This window comes from Mytilus trossulus, chromosome 6 (assembly GCF_036588685.1).
Source record: "Mytilus trossulus isolate FHL-02 chromosome 6, PNRI_Mtr1.1.1.hap1, whole genome shotgun sequence".
Classification (NCBI taxonomy): domain Eukaryota; kingdom Metazoa; phylum Mollusca; class Bivalvia; order Mytilida; family Mytilidae; genus Mytilus; species Mytilus trossulus.
The window spans coordinates 5,003,729-5,031,566 of NC_086378.1; the positions used below are offsets into that span (position 1 = coordinate 5,003,729).

Genomic DNA, 27,838 nt, shown 5'->3' on the forward strand with positions numbered 1-27,838 from the left:
TCTATTAATTTTGAGATTTCATTTGACGCATTATCTAGGTTGACAGTGTCTATGTTTGTCACCGATTCTCTGATTGCTTCCTGATATTTCTCCTTATCACATCGTGCCCAGTTTGGCCTTTTTATAATTTGTTTTTTTACCAACACTACTCTGTGAGGCCTTTATTACTCCATGTATTCTTGCTGTTAGAAGCGTGTGATCCGATACATTCAGAGGATTTCTATCTTCTATCTTGACTGTATATATAAAGTTGACATCACAATCTTTGTGTAAGATATAGTCGATCTGAGAAGACATCACTCCATTATGATGATAAAATGTTGGAGCCTTTGGGTAATTGTCTGTTTAGCACAAGCCATTGTTTTCAATAAAGCATTTAAAGCGTTTATCTCTTGATCTATCATCCCGAAAGAGGGAGGCATTCATATCTCCGCATAAAATAACTTGGTATCCAGTATGATGGTACTTTTCTATTATCTCTTCTATTTGAGAGAGAATGTCAATATAAAGTTCATCTCCATGTCTATTATGAGACGGCATGTAAACACCAATAAGACACAATGGGTTATTTGAAATGTTAAAAGTTAAAACAACAATACGGTCATTTCCATCAGATGTAAATTTCACAGCGCTATCAATATCTTTTCTCCAAAAGACAGCAGTCCCACCATATCCTCTATTTCTTACGAGTATCTCTGTATCTAAATCATCATCTACGGATTTTGCCTCACATACATGTGTATCATTTACCTCCTGTAGTTTATGCTTATCATACGAATATAGCCAGTGTTCTTGTACAAATAATATGTCACATTTTTTAAGTACATTGACAAGGTAGAGTTGATTTGATAGAGCATTCTGTACATTAAGAGTTCCTATTGTAAATTGCCGTGTGAGGCCTTCTGTGTTGAGGCCCGGCCGTGCTCTAAAAAATGATGTTGATCACTATCCTCAGTACTAGATATTGGTTCTTTGACTAGATCTTGCCTACCACAGTCTAAATTTGTCATATTAGCATGATTTCCTGTAGGAACGTTGTTCTTATTTGGCTCAGTATCACAGTTTTTTGGTTCAGTAGTACTGCACATAGCTACATTTTCAACGTTTTGGCATTTTTCAGTCATTGGCGACTGGCCAGCTATATCTTGTTGAACTATGAGCTTATTATAATTTTGTCTCTTATTTTTCTGTACGTGTTTCTTGGGTACAATAGGTTCTGGCATACACTGCCTTGGTTGAATATGTTGGTTTGTATTGTAGGGTTGCCGGCTAGACAATATTGGATTTTGGAAAATTACTGCCTGATTTGCATACTGACGGCAATTTTGTTGGCTGTATAAAACCTTTGCATGATGGTGGCTATTCATTGTAGCAGTTGTCATATTATGAGGATGTACTATATGAGTAGATTGTGTTGGATGGTAAAGTGTTGATCGTGGCATTGTATATTGTTGATGAAAGACAGACAGTGCTGTTGGTATTGGCTAATGATAAACAGGTGGTGCTGTTGGTATCGGTTGATGATAAACAGGTGGTGCTGTTTTTAACGGCTGATGATAAACAGGTAGCGCTGTTGTTATAGGCTGATTGTAGTCTGTTGTTTCCAATGTATTGGGTTGTTGTTGAGGTACAGATGATACTGTGCTGGTTCCCTGTTGTGTCATACGATCCATCTTTGCATTCAATTCACTTACTTCAAGATGATGTTTCATGTTTAATTCGTGGATAGTGAATTTATGTTGCATTTCTAACTTTAGAATGTCTAGTTGTGATTTGATTGAAGCTTCAAATTGACAAAGTCTGTTATTCAGAGTATTTGTTTGCTCATTCTGTTCATACACTTTACTCTCACTGGCAATATTGTTACTATTGAGTTTTCTTTGGAGTAGTGTAATAGTATTTTCATAATCACGGTTTTGTTCCTCTAGCATAATGATGCGGGCTTTATGGGCTGATAATTGCTCATCTGTTTCAGTATAAACAATCTTTTTATTTCTCTTTGTTTTTGGTTTTGTTAAATTTTGGTCACAGTTTTGATTTACATCCGTCACACTTGATTCTTATTTGTCTTTAGTGAATACTGTTTTTTCAAGTGTTTCTTCACTTTGTGGTATTTCTTGGCTGGATAGATTTATAGAGCCTGAAGTAATTTTCCCTGTTACGCTTGAATGTTTTATCATATTCACAGATTGTTCATAAGTCCTTTTGTGTGAAGACAGAGGTAAAAGAAAGTTCCCTGTACATCATTAACTTCAAAAGTTGAGGATGTCCTTGTGGTGTATCTGTTTGTATCTGCCTCGCTTATAATTTCGATGGAGTCTTCATGTACATCATTTCTTATTGGCTGAGCTACAGATGGTGTCATGACACCTTCTATGTCCGTTTCAAGGTCAAAGTATACCAAGCTTCTATGACATTCATCTTGAATTGCAGTTGCACATTCATCTTGATCAAGCAGGGTACAGAGATGACAAGTGTATCAATATCAGTAGTATGTTTTTCAAACAGCTCTTCAGATAAGACGGTAAAGTATTTGTGTAGCCACATGTCGCAGGCATTGCATTCTATTGAATCGCTATCAGTTACTGCAAGTTCACAAATGGGACATATATTGTTATCTATACTGTCCTTTCTATTTCTAGGTTCTGGATAAACAATAGTTTTTGGTGGATTTTCAATTGACATCAAGATGTTCCTAGGAGACATGCTCATGATTGTATTGTTATCTATAGTTATCTACAGTCTGGCGTATAAAATTATAATCCTGGTACTTTTGATAACTATTTACACCACTGGGTCGATGCCACTGCTGGTGGACGTTTCGTCCCCGAGGGTATCACCAGCCCAGTAGTCAGCATTTCGGTGTTGACATGAATATCAATTATATGGTCATTTTATAAATTTTCTGTTTACAAAACTTTGAATTTTTCGAAATACTAAGGATTTTCTTACCCCAGGAGTAGATTACCTTAGCCGTATTTGGCACAACTTTTGGGAATTTTGGATCCTCAATGCTCTTCAACTTTGTATTTATTTGGCTTTTTAACTATTTTGATCTGAGCGTCACTGATGAGTCTTATGTAGACGAAACGCGCGTCTGGCGTATAAAATTATAATCCTGGTACTTTTGATAACTAATGGACTGTTTGTGGAATTGTTTAACTCATGACTTTGATCTTTATTTGTATTATTATTTACCATGTGAGAGGGTTTGGTTGTTGATTTCGGCTGGTTTGCTAAAACTGTCAAGCAGATTTCTAATATTTTATCGTTCACCAATTTCGCCTCTTTTTGATTCACAGTTTTCAAAATTTCTGGAAGGTCTGAACATATAAAGTCTTGATATAACCTGCCGTTTACATCCATTTTACTCGTTGTGTTGAACATATTTATTCTAAAATGTTGGCGCTTGTCACTATAAACATTTCCTTTCCCTTTGATGGAGAGGGACTCTTCCACAATAGCCTTTTCTACTGATCTATTATTAGTTTTACTAGTCTTAAAGGTTTTACTATATGTTTTTGTATTGCTACTATCATAGTATTTATATATGGCCTGCTTGTATAGCTCATATGCCCCTGGTGTAAAAGTCATGACTAACGTACCTCTTTTAAGTTGAATATCCACATTGTGTTCCCTTTCAGCTGCTTCAATCCTTTTTACCAATGCATTTTTCTCATTTAGTTTGTATTTCATTTGAGTTTCAGATTTGCTAGGAGTATATAGCTCTCTCTGAGTTATTTTCCTGCTTGGCCTTGTTTGAACTATGGATGTCGCCATCTTGGAAAGGTCACTTCCGGTAAAAAGTTCAAACTAAACGATAACACTATTTAAAAGTTTCTAAAACACTAAAATCAAGTTTCTATATAACATCTATGTATGAGGTTCTTTCGGTATATAATGTTAATAAAATACGCTAAGAACGAATGACATTAAAAGGTCCAAATGTCTATGTGCTGCTATATACATGTGCTGTAAAAATCACTCATGCACGGCGGAATAAAAACTGACTCATGTTCATCTTAAAATGTTTATTTAAGAATAAAAGTCTTTAAAACACAAATCTTGGTATAAAATGGTGCTACTATACAGTAAAATACCTAAATAAAACGTGATAGTTGGTGATAAAACTTAAAAATATTGGGAGTGCTCTGTGCCTTGCTTGCTTCAGTCCGGCATCTTGTTTACAGTTAAGTTGTCCTTTATAGTCAATTTTAAACAATTTTCATAAAATTTGTTAATTTTTACTACCGGTAACATTTTCCACTGAAACTACTGGGCCAAGTTCATTGTAGATAGTGATAATTGTAAGCAGCAAGAATGTTCAGTTCAGTAAGATGTACAAACATATCACCAACACCAAAACACAATTTTGTCATGAATCCATCTGCTTCCTTTGTTTAATATTTACATTGACCAAGGTGAGCGACACAGGCTTTTTAGAGCCTTTAGTTTATTTAATGCCAAATTTCGAGATTTTCACGGTCCATTGAACATAGAAAATGATAGATTAGTGCGGATGGGGCATCTGTGTACTTTGGACACATTCTTGTTTATTCAATATTATTGGTACAATTTTATGAAGCGATAACAAACTAGCTTGTCGCTCTCTCATTGATGTTCACCCACACCTCCATTTTATATATGCACTATAGATATTGCAGACGATAAGACATTTTCATAATCTGACATGTGACATGCCCTTTGTAAAATTGACAGTTTTATAGTTATTGCTCATTTCCGCGTTCTACTTCTAGAACATCATTTAAAAGCAACGAATTTGACTACGTTTGTCTACTATCAAGTAAGACCGATAATGCGCTAAAATGGAAATTACATTCTCGTGCTGTTTTTGTGTCGCTTGTTGCGAATTTAAAAAAAGGCATGATATTTAGCGATCCTAAATTTCGTAGTCTTGTTTACAGACACTTTAACTTTGTCAAATTATTTCTTGGAATTGTAAGAATCTTCCTGACATAGGAATAATATAAATATGTCATAGTCCCAGTTCATGGCCCAGAAACAACATTAGGAGACAATGTACGAGGACCACAAGCCGAGGCCTGGGTTGAAACTTCTCTATGCGGTGGGAAGGCTTCAAGCCGCGGACGAGAGTCCGAGCGGTATACCGTGGGTCTCTCGATCTTGTTATTTTCTCTCCTCATTTTAACGATAAATAGATATTGGATTAAATAAGATAATGCAACCAAGGCGCGACTTTTGTCGAAGAAAGCTCGACATAGGGATAGTGATCTGGCGGCGCCCGGCGTTAGCTAACTTCTTAAAAGTTTTATAATTTAGAAGGTGGAAGACCTGGATGCTTCATACTTTGTTTAAGGATGCATCATGATACGAAGTTTCTGTCAGTCACATGTCCAGTGTCCTTGATCTCATTTTCATAGTTCAATGACTACTTGAAAAAAGTTAGGAATTTTTGTAATGTTAAATTCTCTCTTGGTATAAGTAACAGGATAACTATATTTGGTATGTGCGTAGCCTGCAAGGTCCGCATGTCCATCAGACAGTTTTCACTTGACCTCGACCTCATTTAATGGATCAGTGAACAAGGTTAAGTTTTGGTGGTCAAGTACATATCTCAGATATGTCTAGTATATTCGGTGTATGGAAAGACTGTAAGGTGTGCATGCATGTCCAACTGGCAGGTGTCAGGCTGGGCTTGACCTCATTGAAATGGTTCAGTGGTTATAGTTAAATTTTTGTGTTTTGGTCTGTTTTTCTCATACTGTATGCAAAAGGTCTACCATATTTGGTGTATGGAATGATTGTAAGGTGTACATGTCTAGCAGTCAGGTGTCATCTGACTTTGACCTCAATTTCACGGTTCAGTGGCCAAAGTTAAGATTTTGAGTTTGGGTCTCTTTTCTGATACTATATGCAATAGGTCAACTATATTTGGTGCACATAAATATTTTATGATGAACATGTCAGTCTCGCAGGTTTTACTTGACCTTGACCTGATGTTAACGGTTCATTGCTTAGTGTTAAGTTTTGTGTTTTGGTATGTTTTTTCTTAAACTATAAGCAATTGGTCAAATATATGTGTTGTATGGAAGAATTGTAAGCTGTACATGTCTGTCTGGCAATGTTCATCTGACATGGACCTCATTTTCATGGTTAATTGGCCAATGTTTCGTTTTCATGTTTTTAAAAATCTTGTTTCTAAGAAACCATAAGCAACTGGTCAACTACATATAGTGAATTGAATGAGTGTAAGATGTATATGTATTTTTAGTTTAGTTTTAATGACCTTAACCTCATTTTCTTGGATGATAGTTGTAGTTAATCTTTATACTTAGACTATTTTATATGGAATAGTAACCATAACACCTTTACACTGACAGCAACATTCTGGTATTTAGTTTGCTCAACTACCTCAAGATGGACTTTTGGTTTTATATTAACAACTGTGTATTACATTGTATTCTAATGTTATCTAACTTATTCGAACAATATTGGCTGGTTTTTTTTCCGTTGATTGTATTCAACATTTTATAGTTATTACAAAATGTACATATTTCAGAAAGGTTGTTTTAAAATCATTAGAACCATCAATGTGGCTAATTGTCGTAAAACATTATTTTCAGAGTCAGGATTTCCATTCTAAAATATGCTAAATAGTAAACTGAGACATTTTCAAATATTTGGCCTATTTGTGTATATTTTTGTATAAGTAATATGCGTGTTGTCAGCTAGTACATCGTTATGCATGCATGACCGACAGTCCTACTGCAACAGAATGAACTTTTAGCAATATATTCACGAAAATTATCACAGAAACGAGCGCATTTAGCCAGGGGTGGTGGTGTGTGTGGGGGGAGGGTGGTGTTAAGAAAATGGTCGGATTAAATTCATTCAGACAGAAATAGTTATATATATTTGATATTTTCGGCTCCTCTTCTTTTACAAAACAAAATATTAAGAAACGTTTTCTACGTCTCTCGCTTCCTCTTAAATGCCATAGATTTTTTGGGGATCATAAACGCCTCTTGCAGACTCCGGTCTGGTCAAATATATTTGAAGCCGAACGATTCTGACACAAGCGGAGTTCAAACTCACAACCTCAGTGTTGATATGCAAGTGGTATAGTAGTTGAACTACTTAGAACTTGGCCATCGAGGTCCTCTACACAAGGAAAATATTTTCTTGGATATTAAAGTACAGATATGAGTCAATCGGTCGTATCTTTATACTTATAAAAGTAAATATTTTATCACTTTTCATGCAGGGAAATAACTTGTGAACATTAATATTTATGATGGATGGATTACGCAGTTTATGAAGGAGAATTTCGTTGCAATATTGTCATATTCAATAAATTGGCAAGCATGATTCTTTAATCGTATTGTTCGTGTTGCTAATGTTGAAAAACTGAGGAAACTGTAACGCTGCTAAAAGTCTTGACGTAAATAAAACCCTTCAAAAACAATTAATATCTTTATTAATTTCTCATAAACTTTCTCTTTGCAGTTCACTGCCTTTAAAATTGTATTTTTATATGTAAAGTTATTGCCTTTTTATTTTTTCTAGTCACATAATGTTGTTGGAATTCAGGTATATGACTCAAGTTAAATGCTGATATTGTGTTAATCTCATAAACTTGTTAATCCAGCCAAATACTTCTGAGTGTCCATAGGGAGATATATATTTATTTTTCCTCAATTGTTATATATATATATTTCGTGTACTTTCACAGTACATGCACACAAACAGTCTTGACTTAAGTATTGTCTATACAAAGTTTTATATAGTTTTGAACGACTTGCAAAGACTCGACTGGATAATAATTTGTGGTTAAATATCAATTATGTGTAATAATTTACTATTCAAATGAATGAAAATAACTTCCTGTATGTTCGATACCGGTTTTATAATTGATAGATGTTTAATTTATGAAACAATAAATCCGTGTGTTTCTTTAGGAAATATCTCGTTTGCATATTTCACAAAAGGTGTAAATCGCTCATAACAGCATAATTTACGACCAATCAAAACTGACACTGTGAAAAAAAATTAATTTGGAAACGCTCATTTTTCTTTTTTCAAATTGAAGGATACAGAAAGAGCAGGTATGTTTTTATGCATCAAATAGTTAGTAAGATTAACTTAAATATTATAAAGTGTTGATTAACTTAAATATTATAAAGTGTTTTTAAATGAAGAACGACGAGTTTAAGTAATGCAATTATGATATTATGTAAAGTAGAAACTTCTTAATTTATTTAACTTGTGTTTGATCTTCTTTGTCTATCCGAGTATTTTTTCATATTTTTCTCTCCCAAAACCGGGCATGGCTTGATGTCGGGATGGTGGGTTCCTCATTTATCGTGCGATTGGTTCTATTTGTTTTATTAACAGATGGTTGTCTCCGACAACTTTACTTTATACAGAATATATATAATACAATTATGTGAGAAAGATGGAAAGAAATATTGACGTCAGAACTTGGAAAAAAAGTATTTTAAGAGATAACTTTCGTTGAATATTTCCACAAAGGGAAATTGTGATTACTGAGTTTATAGCAAAATAGATACTCTATTAACATTATAGATTCAAATACCTCACTACTGTATTTCAACTTATTTGAATTTGAAAAAAATGTGTACACTAGTATGACTTTTTTGTCGAATTTTACTAAGTCATTTACATTTGTACGTAGCATTTTTTCCCCCGCATTATCTTTTTGAATGATTGGAATTTGGAACAATTTCAGGGATTAATTTCCGAGATGTTGATGCAAAATATTTGAGCAAACAATTATTTTGCTTTCGAATATATATATTGTTCAACTGTACCCTATATATATATATATACTAAATTCTTAATATAACACTCTCAATCAAATAACTGCCAACAAATTCAACAATAATCAGGTCAATAGGTTCTTCTCTAATTTTTTTCTGTCAAATATCATACATTTGGTAAACAAAAAAGTGTTGAAAAACGATGTTCTAATGAATATTGATTTGCGGTTTACATGAAATTTATATTGTTAACTATTAACGAATACCACGATATGTCAGTTAAATTAAATATTGCAGAATACAAGTATATTAAGTAATCACCATGATCATATATATAGTAAACGTACTTAAATAAAACAGGAAGTGTCCCAGAAATACAGTAAGCTATATAAATTTAAAGAAAGACACGAGGCAAACTAAAGTGCAAGTGAGCAACACGATCCCCCCTTATTTTTCAACTCGGCCCAAAAGTAGGGGAGTGAACTCAATTACTCCGGGAGAGTAGGCAGAAACTGAGCCACTAGTTTGACGTTATCGGTCACAAAACACACTTAGTTTAGAAGCTCCATGCACTGTAGGCAGCAACATATATAAAATATTTTAAAGAATTACTCATTCTATATAGATTTTGAATAAACTTTAGAATTTCGATCTATCAAAATCTAGATATATTTATGAGTAGATCTATATTTAAATTAGATTGTAAGAAGTTGTAAAAACGTACAAACAATGTTTAGATTAATTTGCCTGTGCAAGCAAGAGACCATTATCACCACTTACAAAACATATATAAATCACACAGCATTATGCCATAATTTTTAAGTTTGAAATAAGATGTATGAAATTACCGTTTGTTTCATAATCGAATTAAAACTTGCTTTCTTTGACTGAAAAAAGCAACAACACCTAAAATATATTCTGTTATTATATATACAAAGGGAGATTATTATTTAATCATCTTCCATCAGAATCCCACAATTTATTGTGAAAAGATACACATTTTCCAATAGGCACGTTTCCAATATTAAGTCAAGCTAGATTTACATAGTTTATGGATCTACACTCCCTTTTTTATTAACAAAATTGATATTATAAATAGCGGGATCATTTTCAGTCAAGAAAAGAGAAAGATAACACAAAATTTATCAAATAAGAAAAAAAAATGCAAAAAAAAACTGTAAACCTGTTTACGACTTTTTGTCAGTTTTCGGAATCCTATCAACACCTGACCTGTAGAATCTTTTCAGGGCTATGTACAGAATTTCGATCCCTTTTTAGCGCTACCAAATTCGTACTAATTAATAAAAAATAAACGTATAACAATCCTTCATTTTTTCCGGCAATTAGCCAACTGTTGTACAAATAACAGGTATACAAATAATTTTTTGCTTTATTTGTACTTGTCTAATTCATCACTTGAACAGATATCTTCCTAATGCCAATCCACTCATATTAAAATCGAAGCAATGAAAATTTGGCATAGAAAATACTGGTACATAACATCTTCCCAATGACGATCAAGTTATATTTTTTTATAGTTATCAACGGTCTTTGTAGGCACACTGTGTCAATCGTTTATAATTCGTTGGAGAACATCGAGGATTTGTAAGCTAAAAGCTGTATCCACGAGTATTAGAAGTCAAAGAAACAGTGAAATACCTTTCATGTAGTATAAATGGTTGTATCATGTCGTAGTGCAAATAAAATTTTTGTCCACTGACCGCTACTTTCTTTTCAAAGTTTTATTGCATATAGTTTTAAAAGTAATTTTTGAAAATTTTATAAATCCTTGTTATTTTATCGTAGCATTTAAAAGGGAAAGCTGTTAAATGTATGAAAAAATCTAAATGGAACTATTTCCCGCCCTTTTTGAATTGATTATTTCCCAGACCTATTTGTAACTGTTTTCCTAATTTTTATGTTCACTTATTTATATTATATCCTTTTAAAAATCTTGTTATTTTGAAACAGAGGAGCAAAGTTTTAACATGCTTTTATTATACATTGAAACAATTATGATTGGCAAATCCAATGTATATATGATACAGAAAATCTGAAAGGGGAGATCAGATTATTTTGGTGGAAATGATGAAATAAACAGGAAAATCAATTTCTATTAAATTTTTAATCAGACAATATTAATATTTTTGATTTTCAATCAATCAGTCATACGTACCTTATCTTCTTATTTTGATGTGTATCACGGTTCTTCGCATTAACTCTTCTTAGGTCTTTATAAACGTGCATCCAATTTCAATATATGAATATTAAAAATAATTGTCCCAAGTCAGGAGCCTGTAATTTAGTGGCTGTCGCTTGTGGCTGTAAATCATATTTGTTTTTCGTTCCTTAATTTGTACATGAAGCCAGCCGTAAGTTTTCTCGTTTGAATTGTTTATACATTTGTCATTTCTGTACCTTTTGAAGCTGACTATGCAGTATTGGTTTTGCTCATAATTGAAGGCCGTTCGGTAATCTATAGCTGTTAATTTCTATGTCATTTTGGTCTCTTGTGGCGAGTTGTATCAAAGGCATACCACATCCTCATATTTTTATTTTTACTTTTTACTGTGTAATTTTTTTAATAGGAATATTTATGATTTGTATAGATTTGTAAACTTTCAAACTACTGCAATATAACTTTGTAACGATAAAAAGGCAGTAAAACTATATTGTATTAGCTTCACCTGAATTCCTGAGCTAAATTAGATATAAAATGATGTCAAAATATAGAGTATATTTGTATCTGAATGATGACTTAACAAACGTATAATAAAAAGTTTCATTAAAATATTTATATACGAATTAAGTGACTGGAGTACATAAGTAAAAAATGTACGACTGTCAAATTTGATTAATCTTATCAAGGTGTTAATTTGTTCTTTATTGTTTTAATGAATATTAATCTATTAGAATAGATTTGTCTTCTTTTATACATGAATGGAAGTGAGGCATACTTGAAAATTTCTTTATATTTTGTATTCCATTTATACATGAATGAAAATGAGGCATACTTTCTTTATATTTTGTATTCCAATTATACATGAATGAAAATGAGGCCATACTTTCTTTTTGTTTTGTATTCCAATTAAAAATGAATGAAAATGAGGCATACTTTCTTTATATTTTGTATTCCAATTATACATGAATGAAAATGAGGCCATACTTTCTATTTGTTTTGTATTCCAATTAAAAATGAATGAAAATGAGGCCATACTTTCTTTTTGTTTTGTATTCCAATTAAAAATGAATGAAAGTGAGGCCATACTTTCTTTTTGTTTTGTATTCCAATTAAAAATGAATGAAAATGAGGCTATACTTTCTTTTTGTTTTGTCTTCTTTTATACATAAATGGAACTAAGTGCGGGAGTTTCTCGTTGCATTGTAGACCCATTGGTGGACTTCGGGTGTTGTCTACTCTTTGGTCGGGTTGTTGTCTCTTTGGCACATTTCCCATTTCCATTCTTCATTTTAAAACAATCTGTAGTAGATCTTGTGTCCGCTTTGAGCATAACCTCTGCTGTGCTGAGCTATGTCCTTGCCGCAAGAAGTGGTCTTTATATGAATATGTTGACCGATGAGAATGATGCGATAAAAAGTTAAAATGTAGCTCTGATATTCCGAAACCTAATTGGTCCAACAACTAATATAGTCCATATTTTGATTGGCGTACAAATCATCGGGACGTTGGACTATATTAGGTATTGGACTGTAGATTTGATATTAAAAGCAATGTCTAGCTATTAAAATAAAATCTAAGAATAGTCGACACTGATCACTGTAGTTAAAGTAGTGTCTCCTCTACGAGTCTTGAACATTAAAACTCAATATTAAATAAAAGACACTGCTATTTTCAGTGTTTGGAACAGGTTGACTGTCACTGTTCAGGTCACAGCCAACAGTTCAACATAGAACTCTATAGGGAAACCAGAGGACCTTTTTTGTCAGAAAACAGTCAGACATCCAAAGATACGACCCACACTGATCTGTGTCCACACTTATTTATATTTGATATATATATCTTGAATAGTTTTTTGTCCCTTTTATATATTGTGTTAGGCAATATTGACAGAATTGTGTTTATATTTAAGAATTGATGATTATTATTGAACTAAACACCTTCTCTATAGTAAATTGATATCTGTATAATATATCTAAAGATTGACATGTACACCTGGTAAAATATTCATGAGCAATTTTAAATAGTTGACAGGAGTCATCAATAATGACGATTTTCATAGACGGTGGTGTCATCATTTTAGAAATATCCGAATCGTCAAAGAATTTCATATTTAACGATGTGTCTGTGTCTCAACTCGATCACTATCAACATATTCTTGTGGCCTTAATTTGTGGCCTAGATTTTTATATACCTTGCAGAATGGTCTTCTGATCTGTATATAACGATTGTGGATTTTTATTCCGATTGTTATGTTATACTTGATCATATTTTTAAATATTTAAAGCCCGAGGCGTAGCCGAGAACTGATACTTAAGTTCGTGGTTCGTAATTGGTTTCCTTTGAAGTTTGCCTGATGTTGTTACATGTCTTTGTAAACGACAATTATTAGTATTGAATTATATTTTCAGATGGAGGCTCCAACTTATGTCACACTTGCCTTGTTAACACTTGGATATGCTGTAACAGTTGTAGTCAGCTTGATAGAACCAGTGTCTCTACCATACGACCTTGACCGTTGTATAACACAGCATATATTACAGTCGAATACCTCTCATACACCGCCTCATTTGGCTGAGGCGTTCTGCGTGAAGAAGTTTATTTTACATAACCCTAATTTGAGGGTGAAAGTGAACTTTACAACAGACGAGACTGATTATATACAATCCTTGTTCAGACAAGTAGAAGCAGACGCCGGTGAAGATACTCAGAAAGGTAGATTCAAACGGCAAACGGGAGGATGGAGAAGACACCGGAGGGAAATTAGATCAGCGCCGTATATAGAGTGGCAACAGTATGTTCGTGCAGTGACACGCTTGAAGAGGGTCCAGGTAATAAAAACTCTCTTTAAAAAAAACTTGTATGCTGAGCCTTTTCAAATTGAACAGAAACAATAAAATATCTCCCTTGCAAAAAGTTATAAATTGTACCTCGCTTGATCTTTTATTTTTATTTTTTAGAACTGACTTAAAAGTCATTTAAAAAAAGACGAAAAAGGTAACGCATCGACATAAAATCCTTTCCAACAGCTATCTTTACAAAACATATCAGTATCTATAGTCATGATCAAATAGACTTAAAAATATATTTTTTGACTTTGTCACAAAAACATAATCATTTACATTGCAGAGCGGAACCAATGGAAGAAGCCGTTATGATACCTTGGCAGCAATACACACTGCAGCAGTTGATGAAGTACATTTTGGTCCATCCTTTTGTCCATGGCATAGACTTTATCTAATACTGTAAGTACTAACACTAGTTCATTTTAAATTTTATTTTGAGGCAAAATCGTTCATCTTTTATAACACGTCGCCAGTAAACTTAATTTGCGACCATCAAATCACCAATTGATGCATGCCGTTGGAGTTTGAAATGTATATGCATATACAATACAGATATCTTCTAAGTAGCTATTTACACATACTTCGAATATTAGGACTCTCCTTGAAAAGCAAAGTTATTTAAAGACAAACTTGATATAAATGTCTCCCCAAATAAATGCGAGTAGACTTAGTTGTTCAAGATTGACACCAGTTTCTGTTTCTCTATTGAAATTAATTTTGCTAACAAGTGAAATATAACTTTTCTTTTTTGAACTTTCCATTTCTTCTTTTTATAGAGTTGAGACAGCTCTTCGAGTTCCCATACCTTACTGGGACCCAACTGTTGATGGTGCCATGGACGACCCAACACAGTCCGTTGTGTGGACCAATAAATATTTTGGTAACGGCAATGGTCCGGTAGTGGTTGGTCCATTTAGACATTATTATACACCTACAGGACCACTTTCTCGTGATATTGGGTCTGATGGACTTTTATTCTCAAAAGAAAATATACAGCGGTTGTTTAGATTTCGTTTTAATAGAGATATTTTTGAACCGGCTTCATTAGGTGATCAGATGTCTACATTGGAAGGACAGCATAACATGGTACATTTCTGGATTGGTGGACATATGAATGAATTTGAATACGCTGCATATGATCCAGTGTTCTGGAATTATCATGCATACGTTGATTATGTATGGGAAAATTTCCGTAGATTGCAAGTCAGGAGAGGTGTGAATCCCGAGCTTGATATTGTGAGGTCTTGGCAACAAGATCCGGATAGTTTTGCAGTTGGATTGCAAGGTTTAAGAATTCGGGAGGGTTATTCCGGACGAATTGCAGGAATGGTGACCTATGAGTCAATGCCAAAATGTCCAGAATGTGGGAATAGTGCTGACATGTATTGCCGCCGAGATGTCTGTGTAGCAACAAGTGGGTCTTATAGGAGAAATCGAATCTCTTTTCCTCGTCGTGTGTTCAACCGTGGAAGTTTTAGAAACTTATTCAGTCGTTTACGAGGGAAACGAAGTTTAATAAGTCAATTCAATGGTGTTAAGGACACCAGTGTTGAATTAACAGATTTGGCTTTTGTGCCTGTGAAGGTAATCAGAAATCGGAAAGAAGACATAACTAACTATACCTCTCCCAACATAACTACTGACATTAGCCAAGAATGTATAAGACACCCAGAAACTCTGCACAATAATGTCATTTACGTAGAGGCTGACGGACTAAACTATAAAGGAAAGTATAAAGACTCTACTTACGTGAATCAGTCAGCTATAATTTACATAGGTGCTCAGAAACCGACAAATGATACGTCGGAGGTCTTTATAACTGCTTATGACAGATGTGGTAGAATATGTATTCCGAATTGTTTGGTCAAAGACAGTCAACCACCAATATATAAAACATGTACAGGGGCAATTCGAATAACATCACAAAATCCAGTTATGTACTTATCATTTCCCTATGACTCCGAACTCCAACAACAAGCAAATACGACAATACCACCAATAGAATTTCATTGTACATTCTGAAGAATCATTGAGTTGGTAAAACATCTTACATATTGCAGAAAATAATTATTTGGATAAAGGTTTATTGTAGTTTTAAGGAGAAAAATACTGCTAATTGAGCATTATGTTATAAGAAGAAGAAAACGTCTTAATTTTTCAGGTATATGCCACCTATAGTACAAGATAATTAAACAGAAAAACGCGGATAAATAAAACACAAAGCAAATAATACTGAATTCAAAGAATTAGTGACATGGCCCTTTTTAAATTTTCAAAAAAACAAGTTAGATATAAAGATAATGATAATAAAATTAAAATAAAAGTTGGGCAGATATATCAGTATGTTTCAATATTTGTTTAAAAAACAAATAAAAAAACCCACTACAAATCAGAATAGCACAATTGCAATCCGTCCCGTAAGATAGTATCAATGATACCTTGAATGCAGTTGACACCAGAAATATAAGCCTGGTTGATATCTATGATCAGTTTTTGCATGCTTAGAAATAAATGTGTGAATGTAGATTTCCCATTCGTGTCAAAAACGTATACATTAGTCCTTTGAAACATGTGGTTATTTTTCTTCTTGTTTGACACATTTTAGTGTATAGTTTTCAGACAAGAGGGAGCGAAAAGAGCCAACTACGTGTATCTGATGAAATGTATAAGAAATTAAAAAAAATGTTTGTCATTGATTGAATGCATAAATATACAAATTCTTTTCTTGTGTATAATTTGTAATGAATATGCTGTTTGGGTTATACCCCCTGTTTCAAATAATTAACGTCGTTGACATAGGAACATCGATGAAATATGAATGCTGCATGAATATTTATGAAAGGAAAATCTCAATAAATACATGGTAGTAACAGAACAATGTTTATGTTATTCCTTTTCCAACCAGTTATTGGAGTGTGTATGTTACTACGAACTCGAAAATAAGACGAGTGTGTTTGTTACTACGAACTCGAAAATAAGATGAGTGTGTTTGGTGTGTTTTTTTTGTACATTACAATCATTTCGGAAATACATATAAATATACACTAAAAGGGTAGCTTCTCCAAGTTTTGAACATTATAATGAAGTAGACGCATCAGTATGCATTATATATCCCATATAAAGCGCATGAGCCTTTGAAATAGTTTTTTTTTATAACCATAGCCGTATTTGACACTTGTAATAAGGACTAATAGTTAAAACAAGAGGCTCCCAAGAGCCTGAATCGCTCACCTTAATTCTTTTGGTTAAATCTCTCATCAATGATTATTTTGGCTTTTTAATTTATTTAAATGTTTTTTGGATCGTCCTATTTTCTTCAAAAGCCCCAAAAAATAATCATTTTCTCCTATGTTCTATTTTAGCCATAGGAGCTATGTTTCTTGACATACAAGGAAATAAAATATAAAATTTATACTAGATACTCTGAAACTCATTTAGCCTAAGTTTGGCTGAAATTGATAAAGCAGTTTCAAAGGAGAAGATTTTTTAAAGTAAGTCAACATGATGAACAAATTGTGAAAAAAGTCTTTAAAGGGCAATAACTCCTTAAGGGGTCAATTGACAATTTTGGTCAGATTGAATTAATTGAAGATCTTACTTTGCTGAACATTATTGCTGTTTACAGTTTATTTCTATCTATAATTATATTCAATATAATAAACAAAAACAGCAAAATGTCCTTAAAATTATCAATTCAGGGGCAGCAACCCAACAACAGGTTGTCTGATTCATCTGAAAATTTCAGGGCAGATAGATCTTGACCTGATAAACAATATTATCCCATGTCAGATTTGCTCTAAATGCTTTGGTTTTTGAGTTATAAGCCAAAAACTGCATTTTACCCCTATGTTCTATTTTTAGCAATGGCGACCATGTTTGTTGATAGATCATAACTTCGTATACAATTTACAAACTAGATACCCTAAGGAACATTCAGTTAAAGTTTGGAAGTATTTGGCCCAGTAGTTTCAGAAGAGAAGATTTTTGTAAAAGATTACTAAGATTTACGAAAAATGGTTAAAAATTGACTATAAAGGGCAATAACTCCTAAAGGGGTCAACTGACCATTTCCGTCATGTTGACTTATTTGTAAATCTTACTTTGCTGAACATAATTCCTGTTTACAGTTTATCTCTATCTATAATAATATTCAAGATAATAACCAAAGACAGCAAAATTTCCTTAAAATTACCAATTCAGGGGCAGCAACCCAACAACGGGTTGTCTGATTCATCTGAAAATTTCAGGGCAGATAGATCTTGACCTGATAAACAATATTATCCCATATCAGATTTGCTCTAAATGCTTTGCTTTTTGAGTTATAAGCCAAAAACTGCATTTTACCCCTATGTTCTATTTTTAGCAATGGCGACCATGTTTGTTGATAGATCAAAACTTCGGATACAATTTATAAATAAGTTACCCTAAGAAACATTCAGTTAAAGTTTGAAAGTATTTGGCCCAGTAGTTTCAGAGGAGAAGATTCTTGAAATAGTTTACGACGACAGACGACGACGGACGACGACAGACGACGGACGACAGACGACGACGGATGCCAAGTGATGGCATAAGCTCACTTGTCCCTTCGGGACAGGTGAGCTAAAAAGTAAAGGTTTTGCTCCAGTTATCTGAAATCTGAAAAAGAAAGAGGACCGTCACATTGAACACAGTTTAACATAGAACACTCCGTGAAAGGCAACTTGAAAAGAACGCCCAAAAACATTGGAAGGAGACAATCAATATATAACCTATAAACAATTACTATCCACATGATCTGTGTCCAACTAAACTAAGTTATTGTCCGGAAACGTATTGCGTCTTCGAACGACAACATAGCATTATACGACGCAAAAATATGTTTGCAGTCGTATAACAAATGTTTTATAATATGAAAGAGAAGATTGGTAAGATTGCCATTGAGACAACTCTTTACAAGAGATCAAATGATACAGAAATAACAGATAAAGGTCACCATACGGCCTTCAACAATGAGCAAAGCCCATACCGCATAGTCAGCTATAACTTAAATGCTCAGGAATTAAAAATGTTAACAATTCAAAAAAGATTTGAAAATGGCTTGATTCATGTACACAAAAAATATAATGTAACACAGCAACAAACGACAACCACTGTCTTCCAGCAATTAGTCTACAATATAACATTTTTTTTTATTATCATTCCATGTAACCGTAGCATGTGCCTTGTTTATTTTCATTGGCTGTTGTGCATTCTTGTATTTCTCCATGGGTTTGCTGAACCGAAAACTATTTTCTCTTCTGTACACATTTGATTCTAGTTTTCATTTTGTGTTTAATACAAAATACTAATACTCATTTTACATGGTCTGTCTTGTGCAAAGTTTATTTTAAATTCTTACCAGACCAAGTCATTATTTTACAAAATCCTCCTGATAGGGGTTCAGTGTTCATTAATTTAAAGGTCAACTATATTTAGGTAAAAGGGGTGAATTTATACGTGTATGTCTTGCCCATGAAAATAAGGTCAAGGTCAAATGATACCTGCAAGATAGAAAAATTTGTAAGGGTTCCGCGGAACCCAGTGTCTCGCCTATTTTTGCCGAAAATCACAGGCTCAACAACAATGAGGAAAAAAATCAATAAAAATATTCCTCTTTTTACTATTTTATGATTGTAAAAAAATCTAAGTCTATTTAGAAGTAAATTCCAGAAAAAACGGAGTTATCTTTTTACAAACTTGACTTCTGGATACAATCTTATGATCATAAATAAGCTTCTGTCCAAGTTTGGTACAAACCCAGGATAGTTTAAGAAAGTTATTAAAATTTTAAAAACTTTAACCACAGAGTAAATGTAATGGTTCCCCGCAGAAAAACTAAGTCTATTTAAAAGTAAAATATGGAAAAAATGGATTTGTTTATTTACAAAATTTACTTCTGGATACTATCTTATGATCATAAACAAGCTTCTGTCCAAGTTTGGTACAAACCCAGGATAGTTTAAGAAAGTTATTAAAATTCTAAAAACTTTAACTACAGAGTGAATGTAATGTTTCCCCGCAGAAAAAACTAAGTCCATTTATAAGTAAATACGGAAAAAATAGAATTTTATTTTTACAAAATTTACTTCTGGATATTATCTTATGATCATAAACAAGCTTCTGTCCAAGTTTGGTACAAACCCAGGATAGTTTGAGAAAGTTATTAAAATTCTAAAAACTTTAACCACAGAGTGAATGTTTTGTTTCCCTGCAGAAAAAAACTAAGTCCATTTATAGTAAAATACAGAAAAAATGGAATTTTATTTTTACAAAATTTACTTCTGGATACTATCTTATGATCATAAATAAGCTTCTGTCAAAGTTTCGTAGAAATCCAGTATAGTTTCAGAAAGTTCTTAAAATTTCAAAAACTTTAACCACAGAGTGAATATTTGTTGACGCCGCCGCCGACGCCGACGCCGACGGAATGTAGGATCGCTTAGTCTCGCTTTTTCGACTAAAGTCGAAGGCTCGACAAAAATACGCCTTACAACCATTCAATACACCAGATATAGTTGTCCTATAATTGCTTATAGTTTTTAAAATACAGATCAAAGTTGAATCCACAAAAACTTAACAATGGACCATGAAAATAAGGTCAAAGTCAGATGGAACCTGCCAGACTGATATGTACCTATTACAGTCATAAAATACACAAAATCTAGTTGACCTATTTGTAAAACAGACCAGAACACAAACACTTAACATTAACCAATGAACCATGAAAATGAGGTCAACATCATATGTAACCTGCCATACTGACATGTACGGTCCATTACAGTCATTTCATTCAACAAATAAAATTGACCTTCTGCTTAAAGTACTATCTAGTATTGGAGTAACAGCCATTGTCATGCAACTTTAACTTTGATCACAGGTTCATAACATGAGGTCGAGGTCAAGTGAAGACGGTCTGACAGACATGTCGACTTTGCAAGGAATACTTTACCAAATATTGTTATCCTATTACTTATAATAAGTGATAAATGCAAATGACGACAAATGATTTTTTTACAAACAGTCGCTGATCCATGAAAATGAGGTAAAGAAAATTAGAAAAGGACACAATGACAACGGTTAATTCTGGTAGTATAATACAAATAGGCTTAACAATGTAAGCTAAATGACAATCAAACCTTGAAAATGAGGTCAAGGTCAGTTAAAACCTGTCTGATATGTATGAAGACCTGAAAGGATTTTATTAACTCTCTGGTTTCCATCACAAATATAGGCTTGCTACCATAATATATACACATGGAAAAAAGTATTGCAACACCTTGATTTTTTAAAAATTGAAAAATCAGCCTCTTTTTATGGATGACAAATAATAAAATATGTGTATAATATTATTGAATCATAGTTCATGATAACATAGGCATAGAAACGAACAAAAAATGTTTGAAAAAAAATGATTTATATAACCACAATTTTTATAACCAGGAGAGACAATCACATAAATTTAAAAACTTGGTTATTTAAAGTGTTATAAAAAACAATGAGGATAAAAACATCTGTTTTGCTGTTTATGGGTACAGTAGCTGCATGTGCAGATAAAAACTCAGGTGATAGAGTGGGGTGCACATTTTCCCACATCTTTTCATGTTTTCTACAGTTTATGTTCAGGTTTAAATGTTTTTGAAGTATACTGATATTTCTATATAAAGATAACTTCAAATGCAAAACATTCTTAAGCTTGAAAACGTGTCTGTTTGAATATAATCATCTGAAAAGTAAGATTAAAGCGTGTTTCGAAATTTCCTGATTTTTTGTCATTGGGGAACACATATTGGCCATTTTTACACATCTGTTTAAAACCAAATAACCACAGCTTTAAACAACATTGATCAAATTAATTTCATTATAGATAAATAGCAGACATTTCAAAGGTGTTAAGAACTAAAATTTATGGCATTCAGTCAAAGAATTACTTAGAAATACTTCTTTGAATTCGTTTTTTTCTTCTTCAGGAAATCGGCCGAAAATTGTTGTCCGTTTTTCGGTCCTTTTTAGTAAGTGCCGCAATTTTGTCTCGGTTTTAAAAAATAATCATATTTGCTATATAATATCATTTACCGGTATATGTCTTCCATTTCAGTCATCCTTTTAAGTTTTTACACCTCAAAATCGTTAAACGGCGAAATTGTGTCCCCACTCTACTTAAAAATAATGGTTAACTAGTTCTATTTTACCAAACTATATCACAAAAAAATAAAGAGTGTTTTTTTAATTTCAATTTCAATTTGGTGTTGCAATACTTTTTTCCATGTGTATATATATAGCCTACATGGGAAACAAGACGTCAAAATGTTCAAAACGACCAAAAGCCTGAAGACATTAGAAAATAAATAAAATCAAAAACTCAAAACTGTTTTGCATGACAAACAATTTTAACAATACTAAACCACAATGCTGCTAATGTCCCAAGGCATACAGAAATTAATTTAAAATTAAAATAGCAATTTGTTCAGGTGTTCTTAACTAGCTTGTGTTGGTTTTTTATACTTGGAAAATACATGTTAATGTATTATAAAATAAATAGTTGGTTAACAAATAATAGTTGCTTGTTAATAGATAATTGTAATACCCTAGGCCAAAAAAATCTCTTTGTCATTCTGAAATTATCAATCCACATGTGAAGGTTGAACAATTTCCATATACTAACTGAGGTTAGCCATAAATACAGAAACAATCAAGTATGAATTCAAAAAAGAACAGATTTTTTTTAAATAACTGTAATTTAGTTTCATAAAAATATTTTATTTTAAAATAATTTTATAACATATATATATATAATAAACTCTTTGTTAATATAATATTCATGTAACAAATTCCATTCTTCCTTTGAAAATAAAATATTCCAATAAAAATTCCAACTTGCACATAGTAGAATATTACAAATAAACATTTTAATAGCACCTCTCCATATGGGATTTATTTATGCAATTTCTTCCACATTATTGGCCAAGATCATGAAGATCAGTCAGTCTCTTTGTCTATTATTATTCAAATTCTATTAGCTTTGTTCCAGCTGTCCCCCTTGTAATCACAACTCAATAAATCTGTTTCTAAAGTGTTTTTTTTAGTTTAAATGAAAATTATTCCAAGTACAATATTTAATTTTTTAGATGTGAACAAGAACTAAACAAATATGTGATCTGAGACTTATCAATCTATAGTCGGACACCCCTCATGTTCTTTTTTCAGTAACAGTTGCTAATGATGCAATGTCATTCATCATGTTCATGTTGGTTGATTTTTTGTTGATTTTTTTTTATCATATTCAAAATATTACAAGGATTGTGGCAGAGTTGTATTCTTTGGACTCAATGGATTTATTAAAAGAGTTATGAAAAAGTTTAAAGACTAACAGTTAAAATGCCATAGACTGAAGGACATTAAGGAACTGCTCACACTGGCATCTTTTTGCTATAAATCAAACCATTGGTTTTTGTTTCCCATTTTGTCATGTCTGAGCTGTTTAAAGGGGTATGGGTTTAGTTATCAAATTATTAAAGTTTGTACAGTGATCTTCGGTTACTTACATCCACATAGTCAAGTCATCATTCAAGCTATGGTCAAATCAGGTGAAATCATGCCACATAATATTCTTTTTTTCATGAAACTTTCCAGATTTCATTCAAATATTCATTGATTGATGCAAAAATATTTCATCATGATCAGTTCAAACATTAAACTTTTATACGAATATTTCTAGAATCAGATAGAATGACACCTTTTAAGGTTTAAAATTTGTAATAAGAAAATCAACTTTGTGTGACTTGTGCTCAGTCAACATTAAACATAACAGATAAGATAAATGTACAATAAATAATGCCATTGCTTTAATTCTTTGTAAAAATTGATAAATCACTTATAATTAATATAAATTTTTGCATGAGTATACTAAATATTAACCAATATCAACTTTCTACTCGACCATTTTTACCGTATTTTATCCTAGAAAAATAAATATCAAATAAAAATGAGATAGCATTGTCAAAGAGTACTCTGTAATGAGTTGGTAAGAAATAAAAATTGAAAAGTTGTGCTGGTGGCCATACAGCTAACTCAGCAACATATAATTTCCCGCCTTTTTCCAAAAATTCTTCTTTCACAGCAGTCAATGATTTCTTTTCTAATAGAGTTGTTATTCCTAGAAATAGTCCAATCACAACAGGTGAACACACCAGCTGATCAACAATCACCTTTTTAGCCAATAACCTATAGCATCTACCTGGAATCCACCAATCAAGAAACAGATACCAATAGTGACAGAATGGTCCAATGAAAAGACCTGTAATAGCTACATCACGTGAACGTAGTATATCGAGGCTATCAATTTCCTTTTTTGTAATTTGGAATCGTTGATTTATGAAGTCTCCTGTTGTAGATAAAGTTACTGCTATACCTACATTGGTATATAATAAATACTTCCTTGAGAACAATATTCTTCCCCTTGCTGCCCAGGTTTTTACAATAGGATGAAATGCAACTCTTACTGAACCAAAGTTCATCTTTGAATGGTAATATCTGGTATAAATGTTTTATGGCACACATTTACTCATTGTTTCTGAAAAAAAAAAAAAAAAAAAAATATTAAAAATTTCAATAATCAGCTTTAGTAACAAATTGCAGTTTTTGTCTGTTTTACAGTGCTTATCCAGTGACCTTTGTGGTATCACAATAGCAATGACTGAAACAGTTTACCATATTGCAGTTAGATTTCTACTCCAACTATCTGATCAACTAGTAAAATTTTTAGCAGATTGCTCAAGTGAAATGTTGTTAGTATGAAGTGAGTGCTGTAAAATAAAAAGTAATACTTACCATCCAGAACCTGAGTTTAATAGTTGATACCTTTGTCAATCATTTCTAACAAAAATAATATCTTACTATAGTATGAGTAACTAAATAAAAAGGTCTAATTTTGACATGGACACTTCCATCATAAATAAATATCATCAACGAATAGTTCAAAACATTGTTTTGTAGGTGTATATTTTATAGCTTTGCCTTCTAAGAGAAAGTTATTGTGCAATTGTGATTCGAATTATATTTTCTATACAAATTACTGATCTGCTGGCATTAAAGGGAAATAATTTACATGATTGATAATCAGCAAAATTTTGATCTGTCTGACAAATATCAAATTTCCCCATTTAATTTGTTTGTAACATTATTTCTGTGATTATTCAACTTTTATCCTCTGTTCTGAAAAGAACAATGAAATTTATTGAGTTATGAAAGATGATTTAAAATATTGAAAAAAGATGTTAAAACCCTGATTAAATTTTTAGTGTACATTTGAACTCAATAAAAATTATTTCCCTTTAATGCCAGCAGATCAGTAATTTGTATAGAAAATATTATTCAAATCACAATTGCACATGTACAATAACTTTCTCTTAGAAGGCAAAGCTATAAAATATACACCTACAAAATAATGTTTGGAACTATTCATTTATAATATTTATTTATGATAGAAGTTTCCATGTCAAAATTGGACCTTTTTATTCAGTTACTCATACTATAGTAAGATATTATTTTTGTTAAAAATGATTGACAAAGGTATCAACTAACTGGTTCTGGATGGTAAGTATTACTTTTTATTTTACAGCACTCACTTCATACTAACAACATTTCACTTGAGCAATCTGCTAAAATATTTTACCAGTTGATCAGTTAGTTGGAGTAGAAATCTAACTGCAATTTGGTAAACTGTTTTAGTCATTGCTATTGTGATACCACAAAGGTCACTGGATAAGCACAGTAATTACAATATGTTCTACATGTTGATAGGCAAATTACATGGTTTGTTATAACATTTTAGATAGATGTATAAGGGGTGAAAAAAAAATTTGTAAAAATTTTCATCAAAGGGCAATAAATCTAATCAGTAGTTGTCGTTTGTTTGTGTAATATATACGTGTTTCTCGTTTCTCGTTTCTCGTTTTGTTTATATAGATTAGACCGTTGGTTTTCCCGTTTGAATGGTTTTACACTAGTAATTTTGGGGCCCTTTATAGCTTGTTGTTCGGTGTGAGCCAAGGCTCCGTGTTGAAGGCCGTACTTTAACCTATAATGGTTTACTTTTTAAATTGTTACTTGGATGGAGAGTTGTCTCATTGGCACTCACACCACATCTTCCTTTATCTATGAGGAGTCTACCAACGATTTTGACCATGAAGATTTATTTGTAACACTTATGCTAATCATTTTTGCTACAGATTTTAACATGTTTAGGAAAAAAGACAAAAAATGAAAAAAAATGTTAAAAAATTTGTTATGTAAGGGCAATGACTCCTATAAGATTAAAGTGAAATCACAAAAATACTGAAATCAGAGGAAAATTCAAAACATTTCAAAGTAATCTGAAAGTTTGGACATAGAAAATTGGTAGAAATCAACACCCTGAACATTTTGCTACAGTCAGATTTTCTAATTTTATAACAGTTCTTAAAATAATCTGACAAAATTTGCATTTAACCCCTTGTCTTTTTTGTCGCGCCTTCAACATTATAGTCAAATAAGCAAGACATAGCAATCCTACATTCCCTAGGTGGCTGCTTCACAAATATTCACTCTGTGGTTTAAGTTTTTAAAATTTTAATAACTTATTTGATCCTAAATTTGTACCAAACTTGGACAGAAGCGTGTTTATGATCATTTATAGCATGATTAGATAGAATCCAGAAGTGAAAAAAAATAAAATCCATTTTTTCCATTTTTACTTACCCCCGTACATGACTTTAAATGAACTTAGTTTTTCTGCTAGGAAACAATACATTCACTCTGTGGTTAAAGTTTTTAAAATTTAATTAACTTTCTTAAAACTATCCTGGATTTGTACCAAATTTGGACAGAAGTTTGTTTCTGATCATAAGATAGGATCCGAAAGTAAATATTTTTTTTCCCTGCATGTTACTTTTAAATGAACTTAGTTTTTCTTTCAGTTAACATTACATACAGTCTGCAGTTAAAAGTTTAAAACATTTATTAGATTTATCTGGGACTAAATACAATAGTCCCAGGATTCATAAACTATCCTGGATGTTATCCAAACATGGACAGAAGCCATATTACAATCAAAAGATAATCAGATAGCATCATGAGTATTGAGAGGAATATTTTTATTGATTTTTTTCCACATTTTTTGTCGAGTCTGCGATTAAAAGCAAAAGTAGGTGAGACAATAGGTTTCGCAGAACCCTAACAAATTTTTAGCCATGTTGGCCATCTGTATCAATATAAATTCTGCCAATGTAGGCACACCTCCATCTTGATTGACAGGCAAGATCATTTGACATTTTTAAAACTAGATACACTGATAATGATTGTGACCATTTTTGTTTAAATTTGGTGCAGTAAGTTTCAGAGAAGATTTTTGTAAAATTTAACAGACCATGACTGATGCCAAGTAATGACCACAAATAAGCTCCATTGATGTATTCATATTGTGACAGAGCTACAGTCACTGTGCTACAGCCTACACAGTCCTTCAAGACGTCATAACTAAATGGACTTCAGTCTACAATGTAACCTGTCCCAGATTTATATCAGGTTACATCTTATCGTGGTTAGCAAATATGGTCCATCATGTATAGGCCTATGCCCCACAGGCACTTGTTTGACCTCTTGTTTCTATCCATTGGAAGAACCACTATCAACGTATATTTATACATATCTCTCCTTCTCTTCATACCAGAATATGTGACAATGTAGACTGACAATGATTGTCCCAAATTCAGCAGATCCTTTGTATCGTGTGTAAAACTTACCCTTATGTTTTATAACCGGTCCAAGGTTATGTAAAATTAGTGAGTTACTTTCGGTTCTCCACGGCATGAGGATAACATATAAATTGCTAAATTTCAAGGAAAACGAATTATCCACACTCAAAGCAGGTGCCGGTTTGATATATGAGTGATTATTATGACATATATGGACGTGTATAATAATCCGAGTAATTATTTTTGCTTTTAACAGCATGTAGGCCTGCAAGACAAAAGGAAAAATGAAAAATATCAACGTTG

General features: G+C 32.5%; 2 protein-coding genes across 3 annotated transcripts; one reads left to right on the top strand and one right to left on the bottom strand.

The window, feature by feature from the left end:
• The first annotated feature begins 7,762 nt into the window (after positions 1-7,762).
• LOC134720634 (tyrosinase-like protein 1) lies at positions 7,763-16,606 on the top strand. The gene is made up of 4 exons (XM_063583001.1): positions 7,763-8,087; positions 13,353-13,772; positions 14,071-14,186; positions 14,564-16,606. Exons 2-4 carry the CDS (start codon positions 13,353-13,355, stop codon positions 15,807-15,809), a joined length of 1,782 nt encoding a protein of 593 aa, XP_063439071.1. The 5' UTR covers positions 7,763-8,087; the 3' UTR covers positions 15,810-16,606.
• Positions 16,607-23,619: 7,013 nt separating this feature from the next.
• On the bottom strand, positions 23,620-27,788 carry LOC134720635 (mpv17-like protein 2). 2 transcript variants are annotated; one of them, XM_063583002.1, is made up of 2 exons: positions 27,584-27,788; positions 23,620-24,375 (listed from the first exon to the last, which is right to left on the bottom strand). In XM_063583002.1, the coding sequence occupies exon 2, from the start codon at positions 24,317-24,319 to the stop codon at positions 23,726-23,728; it is 594 nt and encodes a 197-aa protein (XP_063439072.1). In that variant the 5' UTR covers positions 24,320-24,375; positions 27,584-27,788; the 3' UTR covers positions 23,620-23,725. The 2 variants fall into 2 exon arrangements, with proteins under 2 accessions (XP_063439072.1, XP_063439073.1); XM_063583003.1 differs by having other exon boundaries at positions 27,508-27,645.
• Between the last annotated feature and the right edge of the window lie 50 nt (positions 27,789-27,838).